Source organism: Propithecus coquereli, unplaced genomic scaffold, assembly GCF_000956105.1.
Source record: "Propithecus coquereli isolate 6110/MARCELLA unplaced genomic scaffold, Pcoq_1.0 Scaffold32, whole genome shotgun sequence".
Lineage (NCBI taxonomy): Eukaryota > Metazoa > Chordata > Mammalia > Primates > Indriidae > Propithecus > Propithecus coquereli.
Window position 1 is genome coordinate 8,689,460 of NW_012148841.1, and position 23,005 is coordinate 8,712,464.

The 23,005-nt window shown below is 42.1% G+C and overlaps 1 protein-coding gene across 6 annotated transcripts in view; it reads right to left on the reverse strand.

Annotated features, from left to right (window-relative positions):
* Positions 1 to 17,461: 17,461 nt before the first annotated feature.
* NRCAM (neuronal cell adhesion molecule) overlaps positions 17,462 to 23,005 on the reverse strand; it is an 80,531-nt gene continuing 74,987 nt past the window's right edge. For all 6 annotated transcript variants that reach the window (XM_012650362.1, XM_012650359.1, XM_012650358.1 and 3 more), the window contains one exon: positions 17,462 to 19,975. In XM_012650362.1, coding sequence (XP_012505816.1) covers positions 19,738 to 19,975 — 238 coding nt within the window. In that variant the 3' untranslated portion in view covers positions 17,462 to 19,737. The remainder of the gene's footprint in view (positions 19,976 to 23,005) is intronic.

Here is a 23,005-nt window from a genome sequence, read left to right on the forward strand (position 1 = left end):
AAGACACACCTGAAAGTGAGAGTCGATTTAAGCAGAAAACGTTCTCCCTGAGGCACCTAAAAGTAGGGGGAAAAGAAAGATGAGAGCTATTCCAAAACCTGCCAAAAAAGATGATTGTGAAGTTACCTGCCTCAGGTTTTGACTAACAAGCACGCGCGCACGCGCGTGCGCGCGCGCGCACACACACACACACACACACACACACACACACACACACACACACTCCGTATACAGAGGGAAATACAGCTCGATTTTACAGCAAATGTTCTCGTTTTCTCTAAAACACATTTTAATTGCCACGGATAATGCAGAGACATTTTGTTTCCTATTTTATTTATTTTCTAGTTCATGTCGCAGTGGTCATTTTTAGACACCTTGACACTTAGCTATCAATAGTGCTGAAGTAGAGGGGCTTGTTTCTTAGAAATGAGACCCCAGCCCCATGCCCATCTGCTTCCAAGGGGACAGGGTGGAATGCTTTCGTTTGGGTTCTCAAGACTCTGTTCCTTTAATGGTTTACACATTTCTGTTTACCTTGTGCTTTGGCAGGTATGACCCTGAGGGAACTGCAGGTTTAAGTGGTTTGGAAATCCGTTCTCCTACCAAGTAGGTTTATAGGAGGGAAACTAAGGAAGTCTTAAATTGTATTCACCTGTCAGTATATTAAAATATCCATTTCAAACCTGTGCAGTTTCAGTGGGTACGTTTACTGATTACTTGAAAAGACACAGGTGGGATTCCTAGAAGCTCATGGAGAATGATACCCTCGTGGAAGAATAATGGCTGTGAACCGAGCAAAAAGAAGACACGCAGTTTTCCACAACATTTACAAGTCAAGGAATAGCTTCAACAAACATTCCTCCCACACTGGTTTTATAGACCTCTAAGCATTGTCAGAGATGCTTTTTTAATGGTTCTTACCTGTTACTTGTGTTTTTATTTATTGCTGTGTTTTGACTTGATGCCCCTGTTGTTTTTAATTTTGTTTCCTCCAGGTCAGGTCTGTCTGCTCACTTCTGACGTTGTAGAAAGCAAACTCCTACAAGGCAGGAACCACCTCTTTTTCTTTTTAGGGCTGAGTATCAAGGAAGCTCGCAGTCAATATTTGCTGAGCTAACTTGTTTTATTTCTTTATATAAACCGACAACGTCCATAAAGCATCAGGTAGTAGGAAACCAAGCAGCAGTATTTGGTTTTTAGTAGAAACTTCCACAGGGAGTTGGAGTGAAATTTAGGGACTTTTCAGTTTGTTCAATGAATGGGTTTGTGTTCTGTTTTGTTAGTCAAATACTGTTTTTTCCTTTAGACATTTCAATTATTGTTCAAAACATAAATTCTAAGCACTAAATGTTTATATTTTAAAATTATTTCAAACATTGAAATTCCATAACAAGTCTTTTTCCCTTTTGAGACATGTAAATTTAAAAAGCTTGCTGCATTCTTGAGTGATTTTATTATATCTTCACGGTTTTTCCGCTGATATATGTATCTGCAGTTTTATAATGAAAACTGAAGTGACAACATGGTTTGAATTTCAAAAATTTACTTTCAAACAATTGAGAGAATATGTTGCCATAGGATATTGCCTGTAAATTGATACCATGTCTTGGCATATCTGCCTCCGTCTCAGAATGGCTCAACCATCTCTTAGGGTTGGGGCTAGGCCTGGAGGCTGTCAGGCAGGAGATATTTTCCTGAAAAATAATTTGCCCATTGAACAGTTGGTGAGAAGCAGTCTCAGTAAAGTTCTTCTTAAGCAAAGTCTTGCTATCTCTCATTTTTCTTTTCCAAAAAGAAAATAGCTTTATTGTTTTTCCTGAAAAATATGTTCATTTATCCTAAATAAGATAATATAAAATGAAAAAGTAAAAATCAACTGAAAGCCAAGAATTTTTTGGTGAATATCTTTCTAGATCTCTCTTCACTTTCTTTTGTTCTTGCTGACTCACTCTTCTCCCAGAAATAGAGAGCGGATGGGCTAAAGAACAGGAGCAAGTGCCCAAACTCAGACGTGTGGAGTCCTACCTTTATTTTGTTGCTCACAGAACCTTCAAAACTGGCAAATTCCATTAGGTATAACTTACATGTCAAAATCCATTTGTTGTACGTAAACAGTTTAATGCCTTCAGTTGAACTAAAGCTGAGCTGGAGAGAAGTGAACACGTAGTCTCTTGGCGTGGGATGGGGTATTTCCTCCGAAGGCAGCCTGGGAAGAAACTCCTTGGTGGAGCCTCATTTTAACCAGAACAGCTTAATGAGCTTTCCCTGGTGGTGGCCTTGCCTGCCTTTCCTTCTTGGTGGCCCACCTCACTGCAGGGCCGAGGAAGCTGCACCCAAGGAGACTGGCCCTCAGTCAAGGAGATTGCCCCGAGTCAGGGGGATTTCACCAGGGATGAGGGCTGAGGAGTCTTCCTCAGGCACGAGGAGCCTCGCAAGTCCGGACAGGACGTGTGGAGGGTTAGTCAGTCGAAGAGGACCTTGAAACAGCTAATCAGCCTTTAGTAAGATTCAGTGAACCTGAATGAAGCTAAGATCACGGTGCTCAAGGGAGCCGACACAAGCTGCTGAAGCTCTGACCGGACGGAGGGGCATGGGCCTACGAAGTCCTCGGGCAGGAAGGAAACAGCAAACCCTCCCTGACAGGGCTGCTGCCAACCCCGCTGGGTTACCTCAGAGCGACCCCAGGCAGAGGGCCCATGGGCACCTGGCGAGGACCCCCAGAGATTTACCACCTGGTTTCTCTTATAACTGACTTTCCCAGTTCCTCCCCTAACAGAGCAGGATGAGAGGACCCACACATCCCACGGTGGCCTGGGCCTGAGGTCACCCTGCATTTTCACCTCAGAATCTACCTCGGTGAGCTCTAGTTACAGAGACTGAGGCAGACGGAGCTCGCATGGCGTTTAGGAGAGAGTAGGGCACTCAAGTCCATTGATTTGTTTTTATAATTCCTGTAAGAATTTAAAAGTGCATTTCCATATTTACAGGAAAGTGCTAAAATGTACCAAATTTTAAAGTTGTTGATAAATGTGTAAAAGCTGTATCATTACTATGCAAAAATTGTTAACACAGTCACAGAGTGTGAGACCCTGCAAGGACCTCAGAGATAATTATATTAAATAGTTCTAACTCTCTGTCCTGGAGATAAGGAAACTAAAATCTAGAGAGTTAATTGATTCAGCTAAAGCCACACATGAGCCCACAGGCACCTTTCATCTTTGCCACTCTAACAGCCCGTGGTGGATGGCCATGTTTCTTTTATTCTTTGGTGTGGTGGCTTTGTGACACAGAGTCACATTAGCACACTTGAAGGCTTCAGGGAGTCCAGGGAAATGGGAATGTTTTATAGGAGAATGAAGTGTACTAGATAATTTAATTCCGATGTCAATCTTGTGAGGTAGGTACTAAATTATTCACATTTTATAGATAAGGAAACTGAGGCACAAAGAAGTAACTTGCCCACGATAGCACAGATACCCACATTTCTTTCAATTGTCTTGAAATCAACTGATACAGCAAGGAAGCAGGGGAGGTGGAGTAGTAAAGACCAGGTGTTCGGGGCCTATTATAGGTATCGAGTGGCAGAACCTACCCTCTTAGAGCCCTTCCATCGCGTCATGCTGAACTGTGCCAGGAAAAATTGTGAAAATCTTTGAGATGAAAAAAAAGATTGCTGGGTATCTTGTGTAGTGCATCCTTCCTGCCTATCTGTCTTTCATTGTCTTTGAGCTATTTTACAACTCCAAAAGTCTTAGGATATTGATAGTAATGCAAATGATTCTTGCCACGGAAATGCAAATTGTGTCCTATAGAGGTGCAACTGATTATTTCTGAATAGATAGTGATACATATAGATATTAGCCAATTGATTTTAGCATTTCTTATAGCCTATGTATGTATGTTTTTAAAAAAATACTTCTTCAAATTGGTTATAACATTTTCCTGGTTCCCTCATTAATTAATGAATTGAATAAAATCCTTGGTGTGTGTTTATTTTATATATGTATGAAAGTCATGATTTTACCGTTTAAAAATATTAAACTTTAACACCTGCTTGGCATTCCTGAATGTGCCTGTGTGTCTCATATTAATTTGCTTACCTGTTGTCTACAGCTGCATTGTCTGCACTACAATAGCAGAGCTGAGTAGTTGTAAGAGACCATACCACCTGAGAAGCCAGAAATATTTACATCTGGCCCTTTACAGAAAAAGTTTGTTAACCCATGATCTATTTAATGCCACTAGAGTCTCAGCATCGCCTCCAGGACACTATCTCTGCAGCCCAGGCTGTGTTCCCCTTCTGGCACACATAATGCCCTGTGCGTACATCTCCTGTAGCAGTTGCCATCTGTGTTTTGGTTGTCGCCTCTTATACCTCCACACCTCATCTATAAATCCCTCCAGGACATGGACTGCGTCTTGCTCACCCCTGCATCCCCAGTGCCTACGATAACGTCTGGCACATAATGGGCACTCAATATTTGTTGGATGAAAGTTTTTCTCATCCTGTACTGGGTCGCAAGGGTATTTGCATATCATGGTATTCTGAATAGGTATTTAACAACTGGCTGGCTATCAACCTATTTTTAAGATAAAATGACATAAATCAATATTTCTTTTAATTCCTCAGAAATGAAACAATATAGCCAAGAAGCGGTGGGAATAGCAGTAGTGAAGGCCGGTGTGCTGGGGCTTAACACAATGACCGTGCTCTGAGAAGGTGGGCTGTGCCTGGCGGGAAGCGTGGGTTCAAACAGTCCTAGGAAGATGGGCCGGTTTTCACTGATGTCGCGACTTGGCCAGGGATGGGCAAGTTGCACAACTCTTAGGGGTACGTTTCTCATTGTTTTCCACCTATCCTCTCATCTGTGGGTTTCAAAAGGGCTCCTGCTTGTCTTTCTATCGCCACTAATTCTTTGGTTTTTCTGCTTTGTCCTTTTGCCACGCCAAGAAACTTCCCCTCACTCCTGTGGCATCCTGTATCGCTCAGTGTGTTTGAGCTGAATACCCCTCCATAGTCTAGTTCTTTTTTTATGGTAGCTCTTTGTGCTGCTCTGAATTTCTACTTCCAGAAGGCTCTCTTGGTGAGGAAAGCCAAGGGGTCATGTTCAGGTGTCAATATGGGATTTACCGAAACAGCTTAGAGAATGAAAATATGGTTAGGAACATGACTTGTGGGAAACTCTAAGCACTTTTAAGGAGCTCAGCATTGCATTGTTATAAGTACCCCGAAAACTGGCATAGACTCTTTCCTGAACCTGCTGATTCTCTTCCTCAGTCTTCAGGTGTGGCTCTCTGACCTTGTCCTGCTAGAGGATTTGTCATCACTTGGATGACCTAGAAACTCTCTGCTTTCAGACCTGAAGCTGTGTGAAATCTTACGCCAACTCCACCTACTGTAGGTCTAGACACAAATGTCAATTCCTCAAAGGCAGTGACCTTTCTGATCCCTTTGCAGCCGTCCTACATCTGGTATATCATGGAAACTACAAAGGTATTGGCATTGGCAGGATTAAATTCCCACTTACCCATGTGTTATGGGTTGAATTTTGTCCTCTACCCCTTATTTCAAATTCATATGTTGAAGTCCCACCCTCTAGGACTTCAGAATGTGACCTTATTTAAGAATGGGGTCATTGCAGATGTAATTAAAGTTACAATGAGGTCATACTGGAGTAGGGTGGGTCCCTAATCCAGTATAATTGGTATCCTTATAAAAAGGGGAAATTAGGAAACACAGAGACATGCACATAGGGAGAAAATCATGTCAGGACTGGAGAGATACTGCCACAAGCCAGGGAAACAGAAGCTAGGAGAGAGGCCTGGGACAAATCCTTCCCTAGTGCCTTCAGAGGAAGCGTGGCCCTGCTGACACCTTGATCTTGGACTTCTAGCCTTCAGAACTGTGAGACAATAAAATTCTGTTGTGTAAGCCACTCAGTTTGTGGTACTTTGCTATGGCAGCACTAGCAAACTAACAGCATGGCATCGCACTGTTCATCTTTCTTCTTCCTAACCCCAGTAGTGGGATTATGGGCCTATTATCACTTAGAAGTCACACCTTTTGGTTTTGTTGACCTTGTTGCGTTTTCTAATGGAATGCTCCCTGTGTATGAGTTTCTATTGCTGCTGTAACAAATTATCGCACACAGTGGCCTAAAACAACACACATTTATTATTTTACAGTTATGAAGGTAGAAGTTTGGAATCAGTCTCATAAAGCTTAAGTCAAGAGTCAGCTGGTCTGGTTTTTTTTCCAGAGGCTCTGAGGAAAGAGTACATTTCCTTGCCTTGTTCAGCATCTAGACCCTGCTCAATTCTGTGGCTCCTTCCTTGTGTCACTCAAACCTATTGTTTCCGTTGTCATATGTCTTATTACTAATGCTGGTCCTTCTGCCTCCCTCTTATAGGGACTGTTGCTATTCTGTTGGGCCCACCACGATAATATCCCCGTCTCAAGATTCTTAATCACATTTGAAAAGTCATTTTTACCATATAACATAACATATTCACAGGTTCCAAGGATTATTTAGGCCATGGACATCTTTGGCGATCATTATTCTGTCTACCATACTCTCTTTCCTTCCATTTCCTTTCCAAATTCCATTCATTTTTCAAGGCTTTCTTCTGGAATTTCTCTATTTCAGCCCACACTGACGTCCATCTTTGTAATTATGGTCTTTATCCTACCACAGGGCTTGGTCCTAGATTCCTAATTTTTGGGCATGAAATCACCTAGTTCTCTCATTGCTCTGAAGGGAAAGTGCCTTGGTGCAGAGATCACTGTTTGCATTCTCCCAGTCCTCCTGAAACAATGGACGTTAGCTGTCTGCCCAAAGATGTAAAAATTGCTTGATGGACGAATTCATTCTTTTTAGGAATAACTAGATGCAGACGAGCAAATCCAGACCCCAGAAATTGGCCTCTCTTGTTTCTCTCTTTGTCCACACAAGACAGAAGGAAGACTGAGTGTTGGTGAGCAGGATAGAAAGCTGAGATCCCAAAGTCACTGTCTGCCATGATCACGCTCCACAGAGCAGAGCTGGTAGGCAGTTAGGCATGACTTTCGCATTCTCATTGTGTCCCTCCCATCTCTATGGAAAATAATAATCATGACACACCCATGACAACCTCTAACCAGTCCCAACAAGGTTTAAGGGACTTTATGAAGCAACTTGCAAGTCTGGAGAAAGCTGAGGAAGCCTTGGCTCTGCCTTCCAGAGCACCTGGCAGCCTCATGAGCTGGGATGATTCTTGGAAATTGGCTGTCCTCACGCTGTGCTCTATGTGCTAACATCCTCAGAGAGAAAGATGTGGGTCCAAGCCTAGGTAGACAGCTCCAAACCCATGTGTCCAGAGACTTCCATGTCTTTCCTTTTCATAGCCTTTGGACTGAGAGTCTCCTGGCCTTTAAAAACAATAGGCTTATGTTTCATTTTTAAATATTAAGTCTTTTGCAAATGGACAGACCCATAGGCCTACTCTCCTCCCGTTTTGGATATCAGATTTTAATTTTCTGTAGTTTAGATTCAAAGAGAAATCATTTACAGAGAGAAAGAGCTTGTATTTTAGAGTCAGACACACTTGAGATCATATGCTAGATCTCTTCTACAGCTGTGTGGTCTTTGGAAAGAAGCAGTGCCGCCTCACAGGATTGGTGAGAATGTTGGATGGGAATGATGTGTACATTGCCTTGTGTAGTGCTTAGCATTTTAATAAGCACTAAAGGCAGGTTGGGTATTTTCTGCTTCCTCCCGGTTTTAACACAGCACTTTCTTGCTAAATAAAGAGGATTAAATGCTGAAAACACATATAAAGTAAGAAAACACAAGGATTGTTTGCATTTGGGGGACAGATTGTGAAAGAATATAATTTGCAAAGGATTATGTTTTAGTTTGCTCAGGCTGCCATCACAGAATACCATCACAGACAGGGTGGCTTAAACAACAGAAATTTGTTTTCTCACAGTTCTGGAGGCTAGATGTCCCACATTAAGGTGCCAGCCAATTTGGTTCCTGGGGAGGGCTCTCTTTCTGGTTTGTGGATGGCCACCTTCCTGCTGTGTCCTTACATGGGGTGAGGGGAGAAAGAGAGAGAGAGAGAGAGAACATGGAAGCTCTCTGGTGTCTTTTCTTACAAGGATATAAATCCTATTGGTTCAGGGCCCCACCCTTATGACCTCATTTAACCTTAGTTACCTCCATAAAGTCCCCATCTGCAAATACAGTCATATTGGGTGTTGAGGCTTCAATATATGAATTTGGAAGGGGTTGGGGACACAAATGTCCAGTCCATACAGATTGCATGGTCATGTTTACATTTGGCATTTCCTTCCACTTCAGGTTTTACCTTGGAGATTTTAAATTGTATTAAGATTTATAAACATGCTTCTTTTCCTACTTCGGCCTTTCTGAACTCAGCCAGTGAAGGGGACCAGGAGGCTGTGACAGCATCATTCTGTGCTCTGGAATTTCCCCTCAGTCCTGGAGATGAGTGGAGTCTTCCCCCAGGTCCCTTGAGGCACCTGGTCTGTAAGAGTTCCCATGGTGCATTGCAAATGAAATGGGGCCTCTAATGGTACCTCAGTGGCCTCAGTTGCCAGAATGGCCCTGTTGAGAGTTTGGAGAGGTATATAGAGAAGGAAAGAGTAAGAGAAACAACTGACCTGAAATTCCATGTCCCTTCCCCTCTGAAGATGGTGTGGTCTCTCCACATGCCATGCCCTCCTGTTACTCCTCCTTAGTCAGTTGTCCATTGAATGCATTTTTCATTGCTTATTCTGATATCTCCATATCTCAACTCAATGCAGCAATCCCTTATTTTGAAAACACATTTGATCTCAATGTTGTTGTGAAAAGCTGCTGTATGCCTGTTTTCTTGTACATAGTATCCAGAAGTATTACATAAAATTATATCTATTCTTTTTAAGGTACTGGAAACTTTTTTTTTTTGGCCAGAGAAGACAGACAAGAGCAGGTTTGACAGGGAAACCACAAAAAGGAGCAACAATAGTGGGTGCTAAGGGAAAGACATCTCATTTGCGTTGGTGGTCTGGGGAAGTTGGCTTGTCAATCTCATGTACTGACACCCATTGAATGCAAAGCTACCCCAGGCCCTGAGCCCTACTATTTGGGAGAATATTAATCTGGGAGGAAAGGAGAATATTAATCATTTGCAAGGTGAGAGTTTCCTGTTAGCTGAAAACCAGTCCTCACACACCCAGACACTTTCCAATCCTTGTGTGGCCAGCCATAAACATGGCCGCTTGGCTTCCTGGGGGCTCCTGAGCCAAGGTGGGAATGTAACATTCCCACTGTGCAAAGGTGGTTATGTGTCTTCATAAAGGGGCATAAATGGAGTTGTATGTTCAAATGTCAATATAGAGGTCCTATGCATGTTAAAAAGGATAGAAATGTAAAGGAATTGCTTTAAAAATGCAGACATATGTGGAAAAATGGTTACATGTGTGCCCCAGTGAAGCTCATAGGAAAAATCTGGGAATAGCAGCATTCGCTTTCTATCTTAGTTCACTCCATCAATATTTATTTTGTGTCAACTATGAGGCCAGAACTGTGTTTGGCACACACCAAGCACCCAGTAAGTATCCTGGAATGAAGAAGATCCATAAGTCAGGTGTTTGACTCTAGCCATGAGGGCCTTGGTGGTGAGCACAAGAGCCAGGTGCCTGCCTTCCTAGAACTCTGCTTGGGGAATGCAGACACTCAGCAAGTAAACAAATAAATACAGAAGCACATTTCAGACGTGCTAGAAGAAAACAAACAGTGTGATGCGTGTGCAAGAGAGTAACAGAGGGAAGGGTGTGCAGGAGGCATTATTCCTGCTGCAGCTTGGAGAATGAGGAGTGAACAACCCAGAGAGCTGGGGGAAGAACCTCCAGGCAGAGGGAACAGCAAATGCAAAGCCTCTGGGGAGGGAAAAGCCACAGTTTATGTGTGAAGAAGAGAAAGGGGGCCGGAGTGCCTGGAGCAGAGTGGGAGGAGGGAGGGGGGTCCCCTGGTCAGAAATTTGGATTTTCTGTTAAGAGGAGTGGGGGGGGGGTCTTTGAAGTATTTTAGGCAGGGAGTTCCATGATCTCTGTATTGCAGAGGTTAGTAAACTGTGGCCCCTGGTCTGAATCTGGCCAGCCATCTGTTATTACAAATAAAACTTTATTGGAACATGGCAACACCCATTCAGTTAAGCACTGTCTGTGGCTGCTTTTGTTCTACAAAAATGAGTAGTTGCAACAGAGACAGAATGGCCTGCAAAGCCTAAATTATTTACTATCTGATTTTTAAAGAAGTTTGCCAAGCCTTCTCTTTGTGTGGAGTATGGTTGCAGGAGGGCAAGTGGGGAGGCAGGCATGCAGTGGGAGACGGGAGATGAGAATGTGGTGTGTTCAACATATACTTTGGAAACAGACCTATGGAATTGATTCATGGATTTGTTGGGGTAGGGGAGCTTAAATGATGACTCCTGGGGGTTTTACCTTGAGCCAATGTGATGCCATTTATTGAGCCTGGACATTGCTATAGACTGAATGTTTATGTCCCCCCAAATTCATATGTTAAATCCTAACCCCTGGTGTGATGGTATTAGGAGGTGGTGCCCTTGCTGGTTGATTAGGACATGAGGGTGAAGCCCTCAGGAATGGGATTAATGCCCTCATAAAAGGGACCCCAGGGAACTCCCTTGTGCTTTCCACCATGTGAGGACACAACAACAACAAAAAAGGCCATCTATGAACCAGCCAGCAGGCCCGCACCAGACACTGAATCCTCTGACACCTTGATCTTGGACTTCCAACCTCCAAAACTGTGAGAAATACATTTCTGTTCTTTATAAGCCACTCAGTCTATGAGACTCTGTTCTAGCAGCCCAAATGAACTAAGACAGGTACACTGGAGGAGGAAGAGTCGTAGAGTTCAAAACAACTCAAGACTTAAATTTTGAACAGGTTAAATTGAGATGGCAGTTAGACCTTATTTGGATAGAGAATTGAAACCTGGGGTATAGGATGCTGTTGGGGCCTATGAGGGCAAAAATGAGAGAGGTATCATGAGGGTGTAAGAAAGGTAATAAAAAGCTGGAGAGAGAAAAGTAAGAAGGAAGAGAGATGGCACAAGGTGCCAAGCTGGCAATATCAACAAGCTAAGGCTTCAGAAAAGCCCCAAAGATGGCCTGTCACAGGCCTGGAGAGCAGAGACATAAATTAGGGAGGATGGTCTCCCTGTGCGTGGGCCAGCTTTCTCTGCTCCTGGTCCTTCCTGGTGGGGAAGGGATTGGACAGACATAGCTCTGGTCAAGGCTGTCAGGGTTTAGGGGCCTCTGAGTTTGGAGTCAATTTGAGAATACAGATGCAGGAATCTGACAGATGGAGATCTGATTGCTTCATTTCTAAGATGGGCTTGAAGACTGTGGATTTGATGGGCAGCCATAATTGGGTTCCCTAATACCCACCTTATCCCCCACTTCTAGACCTTGGGACCACCTATCCAGGGTGGCCTGAGTGTGTACAAGCACTGACACACATACTCAGATGCCTGACAGCCATTAACCTCACTACTGAGTCGGGTGGGAGAGAGGGCTTCCCACAGACCTTTTTCTAGAAGGCCGGCCTGGATCCTGACCCCTTGCATTTACCACATGGAGACAGGGCTGAGCTGAATGCCCACATCCCACCTCCACCCCACCTTTGGGCAGGCAGACCAAAGAGAAAGAGAGAACCAAGGATGAGAGTCACTTCCTAGACTAGATGCCAAGTCATTTTGTTTCTTCCCAGAATCAACTATATTGAGATTTAACACACATAATGCACATCCAATGTAAGTATATAGTTTTATGAGTCCTGACAAGAAAAAACACCTTGTAACCACCACTGTAATCAAGATATAGACCATTTCTATCATCTCTAAACGTTTCCTCCGCCCCTTTGCAGGAAATTCCTGCCCCACCGCCAGCCCCAGGCAATCACTGATGTGCTGTCATTATAGATTAGTTTTGCCTGTTCCGGTGTTTCATATAAACGAAATTTCTGTGTTTGACTTCTTCCACTCAGCAGGATGAGTTACCTATATCACTAGTTCATTCCTTTCAATTGCCAATTAGTATTTCATTAGTATGAATTACCTGTTGATGGGCACTGGGTTATTTTGAGTTTTTTGCTATTATGAAAAAAGCTTAGTTTCTTCTTTAAATCTCAACAAATAAATCATTCCTATTCCTATGGGTGGGAGAGGAGAGAAGCTGGCTAGTACATTGAGCATAACATATTTCCCAAGTTAGTATACATTAGAATCACCCAGGAGGCTTGTTAAAGCACAGTTGCTGGCCACCATCTTCAGAGGTTCCGATCCAGTAGATCTGGGGTGGGCCAAGAATTTGCATTTCTAACAAGTGATGCTGATGCTGCTGTTCTGGGGACCATACTTTGAGAACCATTGGTCTTGTGGCATCTCATTGAGGAAAGAGGAGAACAGGGAGGTGAAGTGCCCCACGATATGGTGCTGTACTCCTCGTAAACCTCATTTATACACAGGCCTGTTCACTTCTCAAATTTCCGGGTTTATTGAGGTACAATTTATATACCATAAATTCACTTAAGTATAAAATTCAATGATTTTTAGTAAATTTACCAAGTTGTACAATCATCAACATAATCCACTTCTAGAATATTTTCATCACTCCAGTATGATCCCTTGTGTCAATTTAGTTAATCCTTGTTTCTATTCCCAGTCCCAGGCAACCACTTCTGTCTTTATAGGTTTGCCTTTTCTGAACGTTGCAAGTGAATAGAATCATGCAATATGTGGTCTTTTTTTCTGGCTTCTTTAGTTTAGCATAATGTTTTTTCTGCATTGTAGTGGGTTTTAGTACTTTTCAAAGAATTACTGAACAGTATTCCATTTCATTCTACAGCTATGCCACTTACTTGTATGGGTACATCACGTTTCATTAGTCCATTAATCTGTTCATGGACCTGTGAGTTGTTTTTTGGCTACGATAATTAATGCTTCTCCGAACAAGTCTGTGTGGACATGTTTTCATTTCTCTTTGGTATATACCTAAGAGTGGGACTGCTGAGTCATGCAGTAAATTTATATTTAACATTTTAAGAAACTGCCAAATTGTTTTTCCAAAGTGGCTGTACCAGTTTTTGTTCCCACCAGCAAAGCCCATTTTCTCTAGAAATGTTTTCCTATGAGAGGAATACAAGGAAATCTGAGATCAACCTAAATGTATTCAAAATACCGTTCATTGATTACTTTAAGGGCACACACAATAGTGTGGGGGCAGTTGTTGCTTTACATCGGTTTCAATGTTGGTTACATGTTAGAATCATCTGGGGAGCTTTAAAAAATCGTGGTGTCCTAGCCACATTTCAGACAATGACAACAAAGACACTGTGAGGGTGGGCGGGCAGGCATTAGGCCTTTAAAACTCCCCAGGTGATTCCAGCATGCAGGGTGAGAACCTCTGCTTTAAAAAGAAAAAGTTTGTCGAGTCATTCACAGAGATAATGAGTGAAATAGTTACAGCTGAAGAAAGACAGTGTCTATAGGACAAACTGAGCGAGACTGGAGAAGTTCTATGGCTAGAGAAGGAACAAAGGATGTACTGTCCCGCAAATAGGGGCTTCTGTGATTATCCTCACATGTTTTTCCTGATATTATTTCAGCCATGGAGTGGAGGAGAGAAGATGATAACTAAGAGAGTGGATGTGCTGGGGAATCAGAGGTTTCAATGGGCTGTTTGTTTTAGATGGGAGAGACTTGAACTGTTTAAATGCCAATAGACAATCCAGTTAAGCAGGACTAGGGATAACTAGTGGGTAGGAATCCACCAAGGAGGAGAGAGATGTCCAGATCCGGGTAGAAAGATGCACCCTAGATCAGAGGGAGGACGGCTCTGTCTTTACGGGAAGTAGAGGCAGAGGATGGGAGTATATTGAGGAAGGCATTTTGGTTTGCTAGCAGGAAGAAGAGGGAATTCCCATCTGTGTGTTTCTTTATTTCTTTTTTCAGTGACTTGTGATGTAAGGTCATTTTGTAGAAAGTGATTGGTGATGGTAAGTGGGTAGGGAGGACAGGGTCGAATGTTTGAGGAGAGTAGAGAAGATTTGAAATAGTCACTGTTGAATGTGAGAACGTAAGGTCACCTGAGAAAGACAGCAGGTCTCCTGGGCACTGTTGAGAGTCGAACCATTTGAATTCACAGTGAAACTGACCTTCTCCATTCTACCTCTCAGCTCCTAGGGGCAGGCAGCAGACTTGATCCTGAGTCACAGGATATCTCCATAGGTATTTAGAAAAGACAGAAGGGCAAAGGACTGTAGTGTAAAGCAGGAGTGTTTTCGATATGGACTATAAAAATCTGTGGAGAAGGGATGGAGGAAAGGAATAAGCTGAAGGGTTGGGAGACAGCAGAGGGGGATGGTGGGTCAGAGGTGTGTACAATATACCATTATGGAGGTAGAGATGTCAAGGAACTGTGCTTAGAAACTGACAGACTGCTCCTGTGAGTAATGGCAAAACTTGTCTCCACTTCCTCACCTTCTTCTTACTCTTCATCTACTTCAATCTGTTACCACACTCCACAAAACAGCTTTTGCCAAGGTCTCAGAGGACCTCCATGTCTTCAAATCCAAGAAGTTTTTTCCAGTCTTCATTTTGCTTGGTTTTTCAGTACTACATGACACTGTAAACCACTTTCTGGTCTTGCAATGATCTCTCTCACTGGCTTCCAAGACAACACATGCTTCTTATTTCTTCCCAACTTCTCTGGCTGCTGCCTTGCTGGTCTCCTTGAGAGGTCTGTCTTCCTCGTCTTGTCCACTGTATCTGGGAGTTTCTTAGTGAGGTGTAGTCCTCAGCCCTCTTGTCCGTATTCTCTCCCTAGGCAATCTCATCTGTGCCTCTTGTCTTAAATTGCTATGCTTCATCTCAGAAGGTTCCTTTGAGCTTTAAGCCCCTATATCTAATTCCTACTAGGCATTTCCACTTGCATGGCTTAGAGGTTTTCAAACCCCTCATTTATTAACCTGAATTTATAACTTACCCCCAAATCTGGTTCTTCTCCAATGTTTGCACCTGTGTGAACCTCATGTCTAGTCAGAAATCTAAGCACCCTCCTTGATACCTCCCTTTCCCTCAATGCCCCCATACCCAACCCAATATTCCCATCAGTTTTGCTTCCTAAATATCTTTAGAATCCACTTGCTTCTCTCTACCTCCAGTGCTATGCTGGGATCCACTCTCCAGCATCTCTTCTCTAAATTACCACATAGCTTTCCAAAGGCCTCAATTTTTCTGGGTCACTCCAGTCCATCCTCCACACAAAATCCCGTAAGCCCCCCACCTCCAAAACACAAATCTGATCAAACGACCTTTGACTTAAACCCCTTCAATTGCTTTCTGCTTTCCTGCTCCTGAATAAACACAAAAGCTTGTCATTGGTCCTCAAGCCCTGGCATGGCCTGGCCCTGCACCTGCTCTGGCCCATGCTGTGCAGCAGCTCTGTCCTGCCTTCTCCTCCCCACTTCCTCCTTGTCCCCAGCTCTCGGCTCACACCTCTTCGGGGAAGCCTTCCTGACCATCTTGACCAGGCTGGGCTCTGCCAGTATTTGCTCTCACAGGGTGGCATGTCTTCCCTTCACAGCGCTTACCTCAGCTTGGACTTACGCATTCGTTTAGGTGGTTATTGGCTAATGTCCATCTTCTCGCACTAGACTCCAGCCTCCGTGGCAGCAGGGACCACATCTGGTTTTGCTCATCTTGAATCCTCCCTGCTTAGCAAAATACCTGGCTCCAGTGGGTACTCAGAGTTTTGCTGTCATTATTATTAGGAACCATAGGATTTAAGCAAAAGGGTGTCTTTGAAACCATCTGCTATCTGTCATTTTCAAGCTAAGGAAACAGAGGGCTGGAGAGCTTGGAGATGAGGGGGCTCATTCGTACTCGGTCACACAGCTAGTAGATGGCAGAGCCGGAATGTGAATCCCCATCTCGTTCCACCTCCTCCTAGGACGATTTACTTGTTTAATATAAATACTCAGAGAGTATTCTTTCTTTCTGCTTTTTTTTTTTTAAGTGAAAAATAAGAGCTGTGCTTTTTTGTGCTATACTATCACAGAGCATCAAACCATAGGTGGCAGACAAAAAGCATCCTCTGGAGAAGGGGAGAAGCCTTTTCAGGACGTGCCCCTCCCTTATCCCCACCGACTTGCAGCAGTGACAGTGATGTCTGGTGGCACCAAGGATGCATGATCCTCCCTGTCCCTGTGCTGAATCTCCCAGCCCCCATCAGTAAGAGGAAGGTTAACAAGGCTCACAGTGCCACGTGCTTGCTCCCTGGAAGCTGAGAACTCATCAGAGAAAGGTGCAAATCCCATTTTCCCCTGTTGCAGCAGGCAATCTCAGATCACACTCTGGTTATCAGAATTGTTTTGCACTGTTTCCAGAGGCCGCATTTTTCTGCAATCACATTTCTTTTGCACTGAATAAAGCATGGGAGCCCTCTGGTGGTAACTGTAGGAACATCTCATGCGCGGGAGAGAGTCACTTAGTTTGGGTAGGAAGTCTCAGTACCTCTGATTCCTTTCCCTTGCCTTCGCAAACCATTTCCAAAATCAGCCATTAGAGATAAACACCAGGGGCACTACAAACCATCTGGATAAGAAGGTTCGTACCGTCAAGAGACTACTGCTTTTTGTGGTCAGGATTACATTTCGCCAGCCCCCTTCTGCTAAACGGAGTCCCAGAGCTGATGATGTGGACTGCAGTGCCCAGGGGAGGGCCTGATGTGCTGTTCTGAAGTGAGTGACAGACATGCCCTCCAGGGTAGAAATACCAAGCTCTCTATAGCTTTTACAGTTCTCTCATGTAATCTGTTATCCACATCACTGTGTGGGGAGGGGAGCTCTGAGCCAGCAGGAGGTCTTGTGGGTAGGAGGCTGGGACCAGGAGCGGGTAAATAAGGGGCGAGTTGGGGGGTGGAACGTGGGGACAAGCCAGGCCTTGGCTGTTTGCAGAGCTGGACCTAGAAGAAGAGGGTGGAGAGAAGGGAGTGGATGACAGACACCGATACCTGAGAACGTCCAAACTGTCTCATCAAGCAGGAGGGTTAAGAAATGCAGGGTGCCTGTGGCCGGGGAGGGTGGAGGTCCAGGCAAGCAGAAGAGAGGGGTCCTGACTGGCGGCAGGTGCTGGGAACCAGGCTTCAGGAAAGGAAAGGAAAGAACACCTGATTTCTGGAATCTTTTCTTAAAAGCCTGGTAATATCTAGTCTTGCTTTTCATTAAAAAATTTTTTTGATATGCCTTATTTTATTAGTTTCATTTTATACTATATTTAGTTTTGTGTTTTATTTGCTCTGCATATGATAGCCTTGTAAAATTAAATATCAAAATTTTCAGTATTTTACAACATTAGGAAATATATGTTTGAAAAAGTTAAAAATCACGAAGAGATCAAGACTGTTTAATAGTTACTTTTTTGATGGAAATCCATTCACAGTTGCCTGTACCGTTACATATACCATTACTTGGACATTCACACTCCACTAGGAACATGATAAATTACAAAAGAGAGAGGGACTTTTAAAACCACATTTAATTTTTAATACAAAATCTGTTGCACTATTACAGAAGTGACCCCTTCATGCACAGATAAATTTAGCATCTACCAGAATGGAAGAGGGAAAAACTGTGTTTTTATTGTTCTCCCAAAACATTGGCAAACTTAAAGTAACTTTCATCTTTGTGCTCTCTGATGCCAAGGCAAGCCTGTTTTGTCTTTTTATATTTCCAATAGACAGGATGATCTGTGAAAAGTGAATATAGAGACGTGAAAGTATTTAGGGCCATCTTTACCGGGGATTACTTCAAACTATGCTTTACCTACTTATGTCAAAGATGACAGGTGACGAGGCCTGCTGTGCTGCTTAGGCAAAGCGTTGAAGATTTCGTCTAGAAACCTGCTGTCAATATGTAGAAAAGTCCACTATTTCAGTTTCACAGCAAAAAGGGGGGGAAAAACCCAAAAGTTATTGAAGTAGATACTTTCCAATCCCATGCACTGCATTAATTAGCTTACTTCTTATACAGTACAACATAAACATCGTTTGCATGTTTATTTGTAACTCCTATAAGCATATAGCATCTACACTTTAAGTGTATTTACAAATTCAACAAAATATCTACATATAAAAAGCTTTACTTAAAATTAAACTTGATGCAAGTTATGAGAAACCAATTTATTGGCAAATGAAACTGAGCATCCCTTCAACCATAGGTTGTTATAGATTTTCATATTTGGAGGTAAACCATTGGATAGATATTGTTTATGAATAGGATAGAATATATATATATTTATTTTTTTAAATTGCAGATGTAATCCCTTTGACTATTGGCCTGTTAAGCACTTGTCGGATTTCTTAGAGTCTGAAATGTGTCTGTAGCTATTTGTGTACATACACCTTGCTTAATGCTGCAGAGAGTTTTGAAAGCTCACGTAGGTAAAATCTGAGAGAATGATGTATCTCTGTTGACATGCTGTTGTATGCTTTTAGTTTTGAAATCATTTGTTTGGTTTTTTTTGATGAATTTTCTAGCATGTTGACATCTTTCTTACTAAATGTAATAGAAAGCAAAAAGAACCACAAAAATCATTTTGTGCTCCGATTGGTGACAAAGCTTTTCTTTTTATACTTACGAGGAAATGCTCTTTAAAACAAAGTATCTTATGATTTTTATTTCCACATTTCCTTTCTTCTCAGCACGGCAGTTTTCATTAACTCTGCTTTTTAAAAGTTCCTTTCAGACAGTGACAGTAATCTAGGACTCGGAATCGACTGTACCAGCTGACACAGAATGCAGTATATTATGGAATGCTTATCGTCCGAAGGCACCGCATGTGTCTTGCCCTGTGTTCTCTGGAATAATTTTCGAAATTTAATCTGAGTGATTTGTTTTTGATTCTTTCAGTGTGGCACACGTGCTGAAACGCATTGCAATACACATTGTTTATGCCTAAAAACAACTGAATGCAGAAGTGATGTAGAGTAGAACACTGTGCTGCTGTAATACCTGGAAGATTAAGGAGCCTATGAAGTAACAGGAGCCAAGAGCAGGTAACAGAGTCTCAGTAAGCATCAGCGAATGCAACTGGCATAATTAACTCATGTAGCAAGTATATACTGTACAGACTGTTCCTAACAGTCTCCCAAAAAGACTAACGACAGCTAGACATAGAGTCACCAATTTCACAACAATGTCCACAAAGACATTGAAGTTCTAGAGAATACTACAGTAACACTCTTGAAGATGAAAACGGAATTCATATTCAGGGGTTCAGCTGAGGATAGTATAAACAAAGTATCAAACCATGTTTTTATAACATACACAGGTATGTCCTTTAAATGTGTAGCATTTTTCATGCATCATATTGAACTGTATCCTGAAGAGGAAGTAGCATGATCTGTTGTTGATATTGAAGGATTTTTATCAGTTCTGAGGAAATCAAAATACCCATCTTGAATGGAAAAGGTTGCACTTTGCACTGCAGTTCACATTAACATATCATCTCATGGGTTATGTTTTTGCTCCGACTGTTCTCATAATATTAACATACAGCAGAAAATATACTCTCTCCCCATATGTTCATAGTATGAGAGGACTGACAACCAAGTGCTTAAGATAAACATTCTAGAGAAATGGGATACTGGCAAAGAGCTTAAAAATTAAACAAAGGAATTCATGGCGTTGACAGGAGAAGGTGCCTCTGAGCTTTCATTTCCTTCAGCCGGTTCTTTCTCTTTCTTACCACTGTATTGTCCAATAAAGGAGCCATCCTCATTGAACTGGCCATTAACCCCTTCTCCATAGTCAACTAGGCTGTCATCACTATCTTCTTTTTTCACAGTCCTGTCTGAAGGAGTTCGACTTCCTTTTTTCAAAGGCTTGTGGTCTTCTGCGTCACTGGAAAAAAGAGAAGAGAGGTTTTTGTCAAGACTGACGATTAGGTTAACAGTTTTTGTTTTTAAAGATCGTGCATGCAAATTATGAAAAAGCATTTGGAGTCCTGGGCTTCTCTAGCCAAATCTAATTGTCAGGTTGACTCCAATGACTAGGATGGGTTGGAATGAAAGTCAGGAGCCGAAATGGTTGAATCATGAAGTCTTCAGTAGAGAGGATGGTTCCCGATTGTGCACGTTAATTTCAATGACAGATTCTGATTCCTGAGTTGAAAGCAATCCAGAAATAATCACAAGCATTAAAAAAGGAAGAATTGAGAAAAGTTGAAAATCATCACTATTTTGAATTCAAAAGGGAGCAAAAGCTTATGGCAAGTAGAGAAATTAGTATGTTAAACTGCGTAATATCTCTGATTCCTTGGATATGAATGGAGCATGATTTTGGTTAAGTGTGAATATGGATTTTTTTTTCTGAGCTAGAAGGAGAAGTGAAGTCCTGCATTTCAAATAATTTTGTTATCAAGTGCAGGCCAGACTTGTAAACTTCAACCTTACCTTTCAAGAGACCTACAAATTCCATTAAAAGGATGCAGAAGAAACAAATGAAAACAGCCTAAGAAGAAAAGCAAAATCCTTATACTGATAGTACACAGTATTTGTTTTCTGTAAGAATTTTAGTTAATGGGTAAAGATTTATTAATTTGGAAAGAGATACATTTCATCTTAATGGCACTACATTTGTACTGTGAATGGCATGCCAACATATTCTAAAGAATGTGAATGATTCCAAACATGTAAAAGCAAATATTTTCTACACTTATCTTAACCCCCTACTCCTTCTCCCAGTGTGTTAGGCAGCTTATCCATGTTAGATGGGAATCTGAACAGGGTACTTTAATAAAACTTCACAGGACTCTATTATTATTATTACTTGCTTATTTTTCTGTTGAATCCCAAAGCACAGTTTCTGGAAGTAGAAAAGTAATCATTATGTCTTAGAATGTCCACCCACATGGTCAACTAGACACATACACTGACCTATTCCTTAATAGGTAACATTTGGGGAAAAAAAATAGAAAACAGGCAATGACAGAATCCAATATTTTGTTTTCTTTCAGAGAACAAAAATGCAAGGCTAAATAGGAAATATACACAATATTAGTAAAAATAAAAAGCCTTAATATAAAAAAGAGGTCGCCTTGGCTGCAATATTTCATCCAGCAATTTATGCTAAGACTTCACTGCTTCCTCTGTTTCACAGAGTGACTTTTTTTCTAGCCAAGATAAAATATTTCAAGATGCACAAGTATCTTGGCTCTTTTGCCAATAACTTTTACTAGTGGTTTCAATTTTCCTCCAAGAAGAAAATCTGAAGACTGGGCAATAATACTAGTATAATATGACACATGCATATGTTATTGGAAATGACCTGCTTTAACAATACACAAGTTCTTGTTGCATATTGAATAAACTATATCATCACCACCACCCATAGACAGCTGGGGAGGTGTCACAGAACCTTGGGGTGGCTTGTGTTTGGGATACTTCAGAGGACATAGCATCCAGTGTCCAACCTATCACAAAAAAAAATAGCTGATGCAACATCTTTGGGATTTAATCGCTAACTTCTAGGTTTGCTTGAACACTTCCTGTGAAATATAGCTCATGACTTGGTGACACAGTTAATTCTGCTGAAGAGTTCAATAATGAGCAGAATTTTGTCACCTGGATGCCAACTATTAGTTTTATTCTGCTTCATAGAACTAGTGTCCCATGGAACACAGTGCAGGAAATTCTTGTCTGTAGCATTTCTTTGACCAGGCATCTATCCACCCATCCCTTCATCCAATAAATGTTTATTGAGTGCCTACTCTAAAAACACACATTGTTCTAGGCACTGGGGATATAGAAGCAAACAAAATAGACTAAAGCTCTGACCTCACTGAGTTTACTTCTAATGGATGAAAATACAATAAACAACCAATCTAATAAAAAAAAATTTGTTATATATTATGTCAGAAGGTGATTAGTGCTATGGAAAATATAGAGCTTAGTAAAGAGAACAGAAGGTGTCAGGGGAGGGTATGGAGAGTTGACATTTAAATAGGAAGTCTAGGAAAGCCTCATTATGAAGTGACATCTGGTCAATGACTTAAGAGTTGAATTAGCCAGGTGGAGAGCTGAAGGGAGAGCGATTCCAGGTGGAGTTACAAGCAGTACAAATGCCCTGAGGTAGGGACAAGCCTGGCATGTTCTAGCAACAGTAAGGAGCTTGGTGTGGCTGGGACTGAGAGAGAGAGAGAGAGAGAGAGAGAGAGAGAGAGAGAGAGAATGAGAGGACGTGAACAGTAGGAATTAAAATAAGAGAGGCAGCAGGGCTGATCAGTGCGTTGTGGGACATTGTAAAGATGCTGCCTTAACTCTGAGTGAGATGGGAAATCCCTGGAGGGTTTTCAAAGGATGAATGACATGATATGATTTATAGTTTAAAACCATTACTCTGTCATCAGTGTTGAGAATAGCCTACCCTAGAAGGTAGAGGTTGGTAAACTATGGCAAAATTGGGCCATGTTCATTTATTACTTATTGTCTATGGCTGCTTTTGCATTACAGCAGCAGAACTGCAGAGTTGCAGCAGAGACCACGTGGCCCATAAAGTCTAAAATATTTAGTTTGCTAAACCCTGCTCTAGAGAGTCAGAGGAGACTACCGTAGTAATCCAGGAGTGAGATGACTTGACATGGAGCAGAGTGGAACACTGGAGGGGGTACAAATGCTCAGATTATGAACATATTTTAAAGGGAGTCAACAGGATTTTCTGAGAGATTGGATATGGAATCATAGAGAAAAAGATGACACCAAGATTTTTGGGTTGAGCAACAGAAAGCTTGGCATTACCCTTACTGTGGAGTGGAGCATGTCTCAGGTGGTAGATCACGGGTTCAGTTTTGGACATGTTAAAGTTTGGCAAGGTCAGAAGAACCACTCCCTGAATCAGTTTATGAGGCTAGTATAACATTGATATCTAAAACCA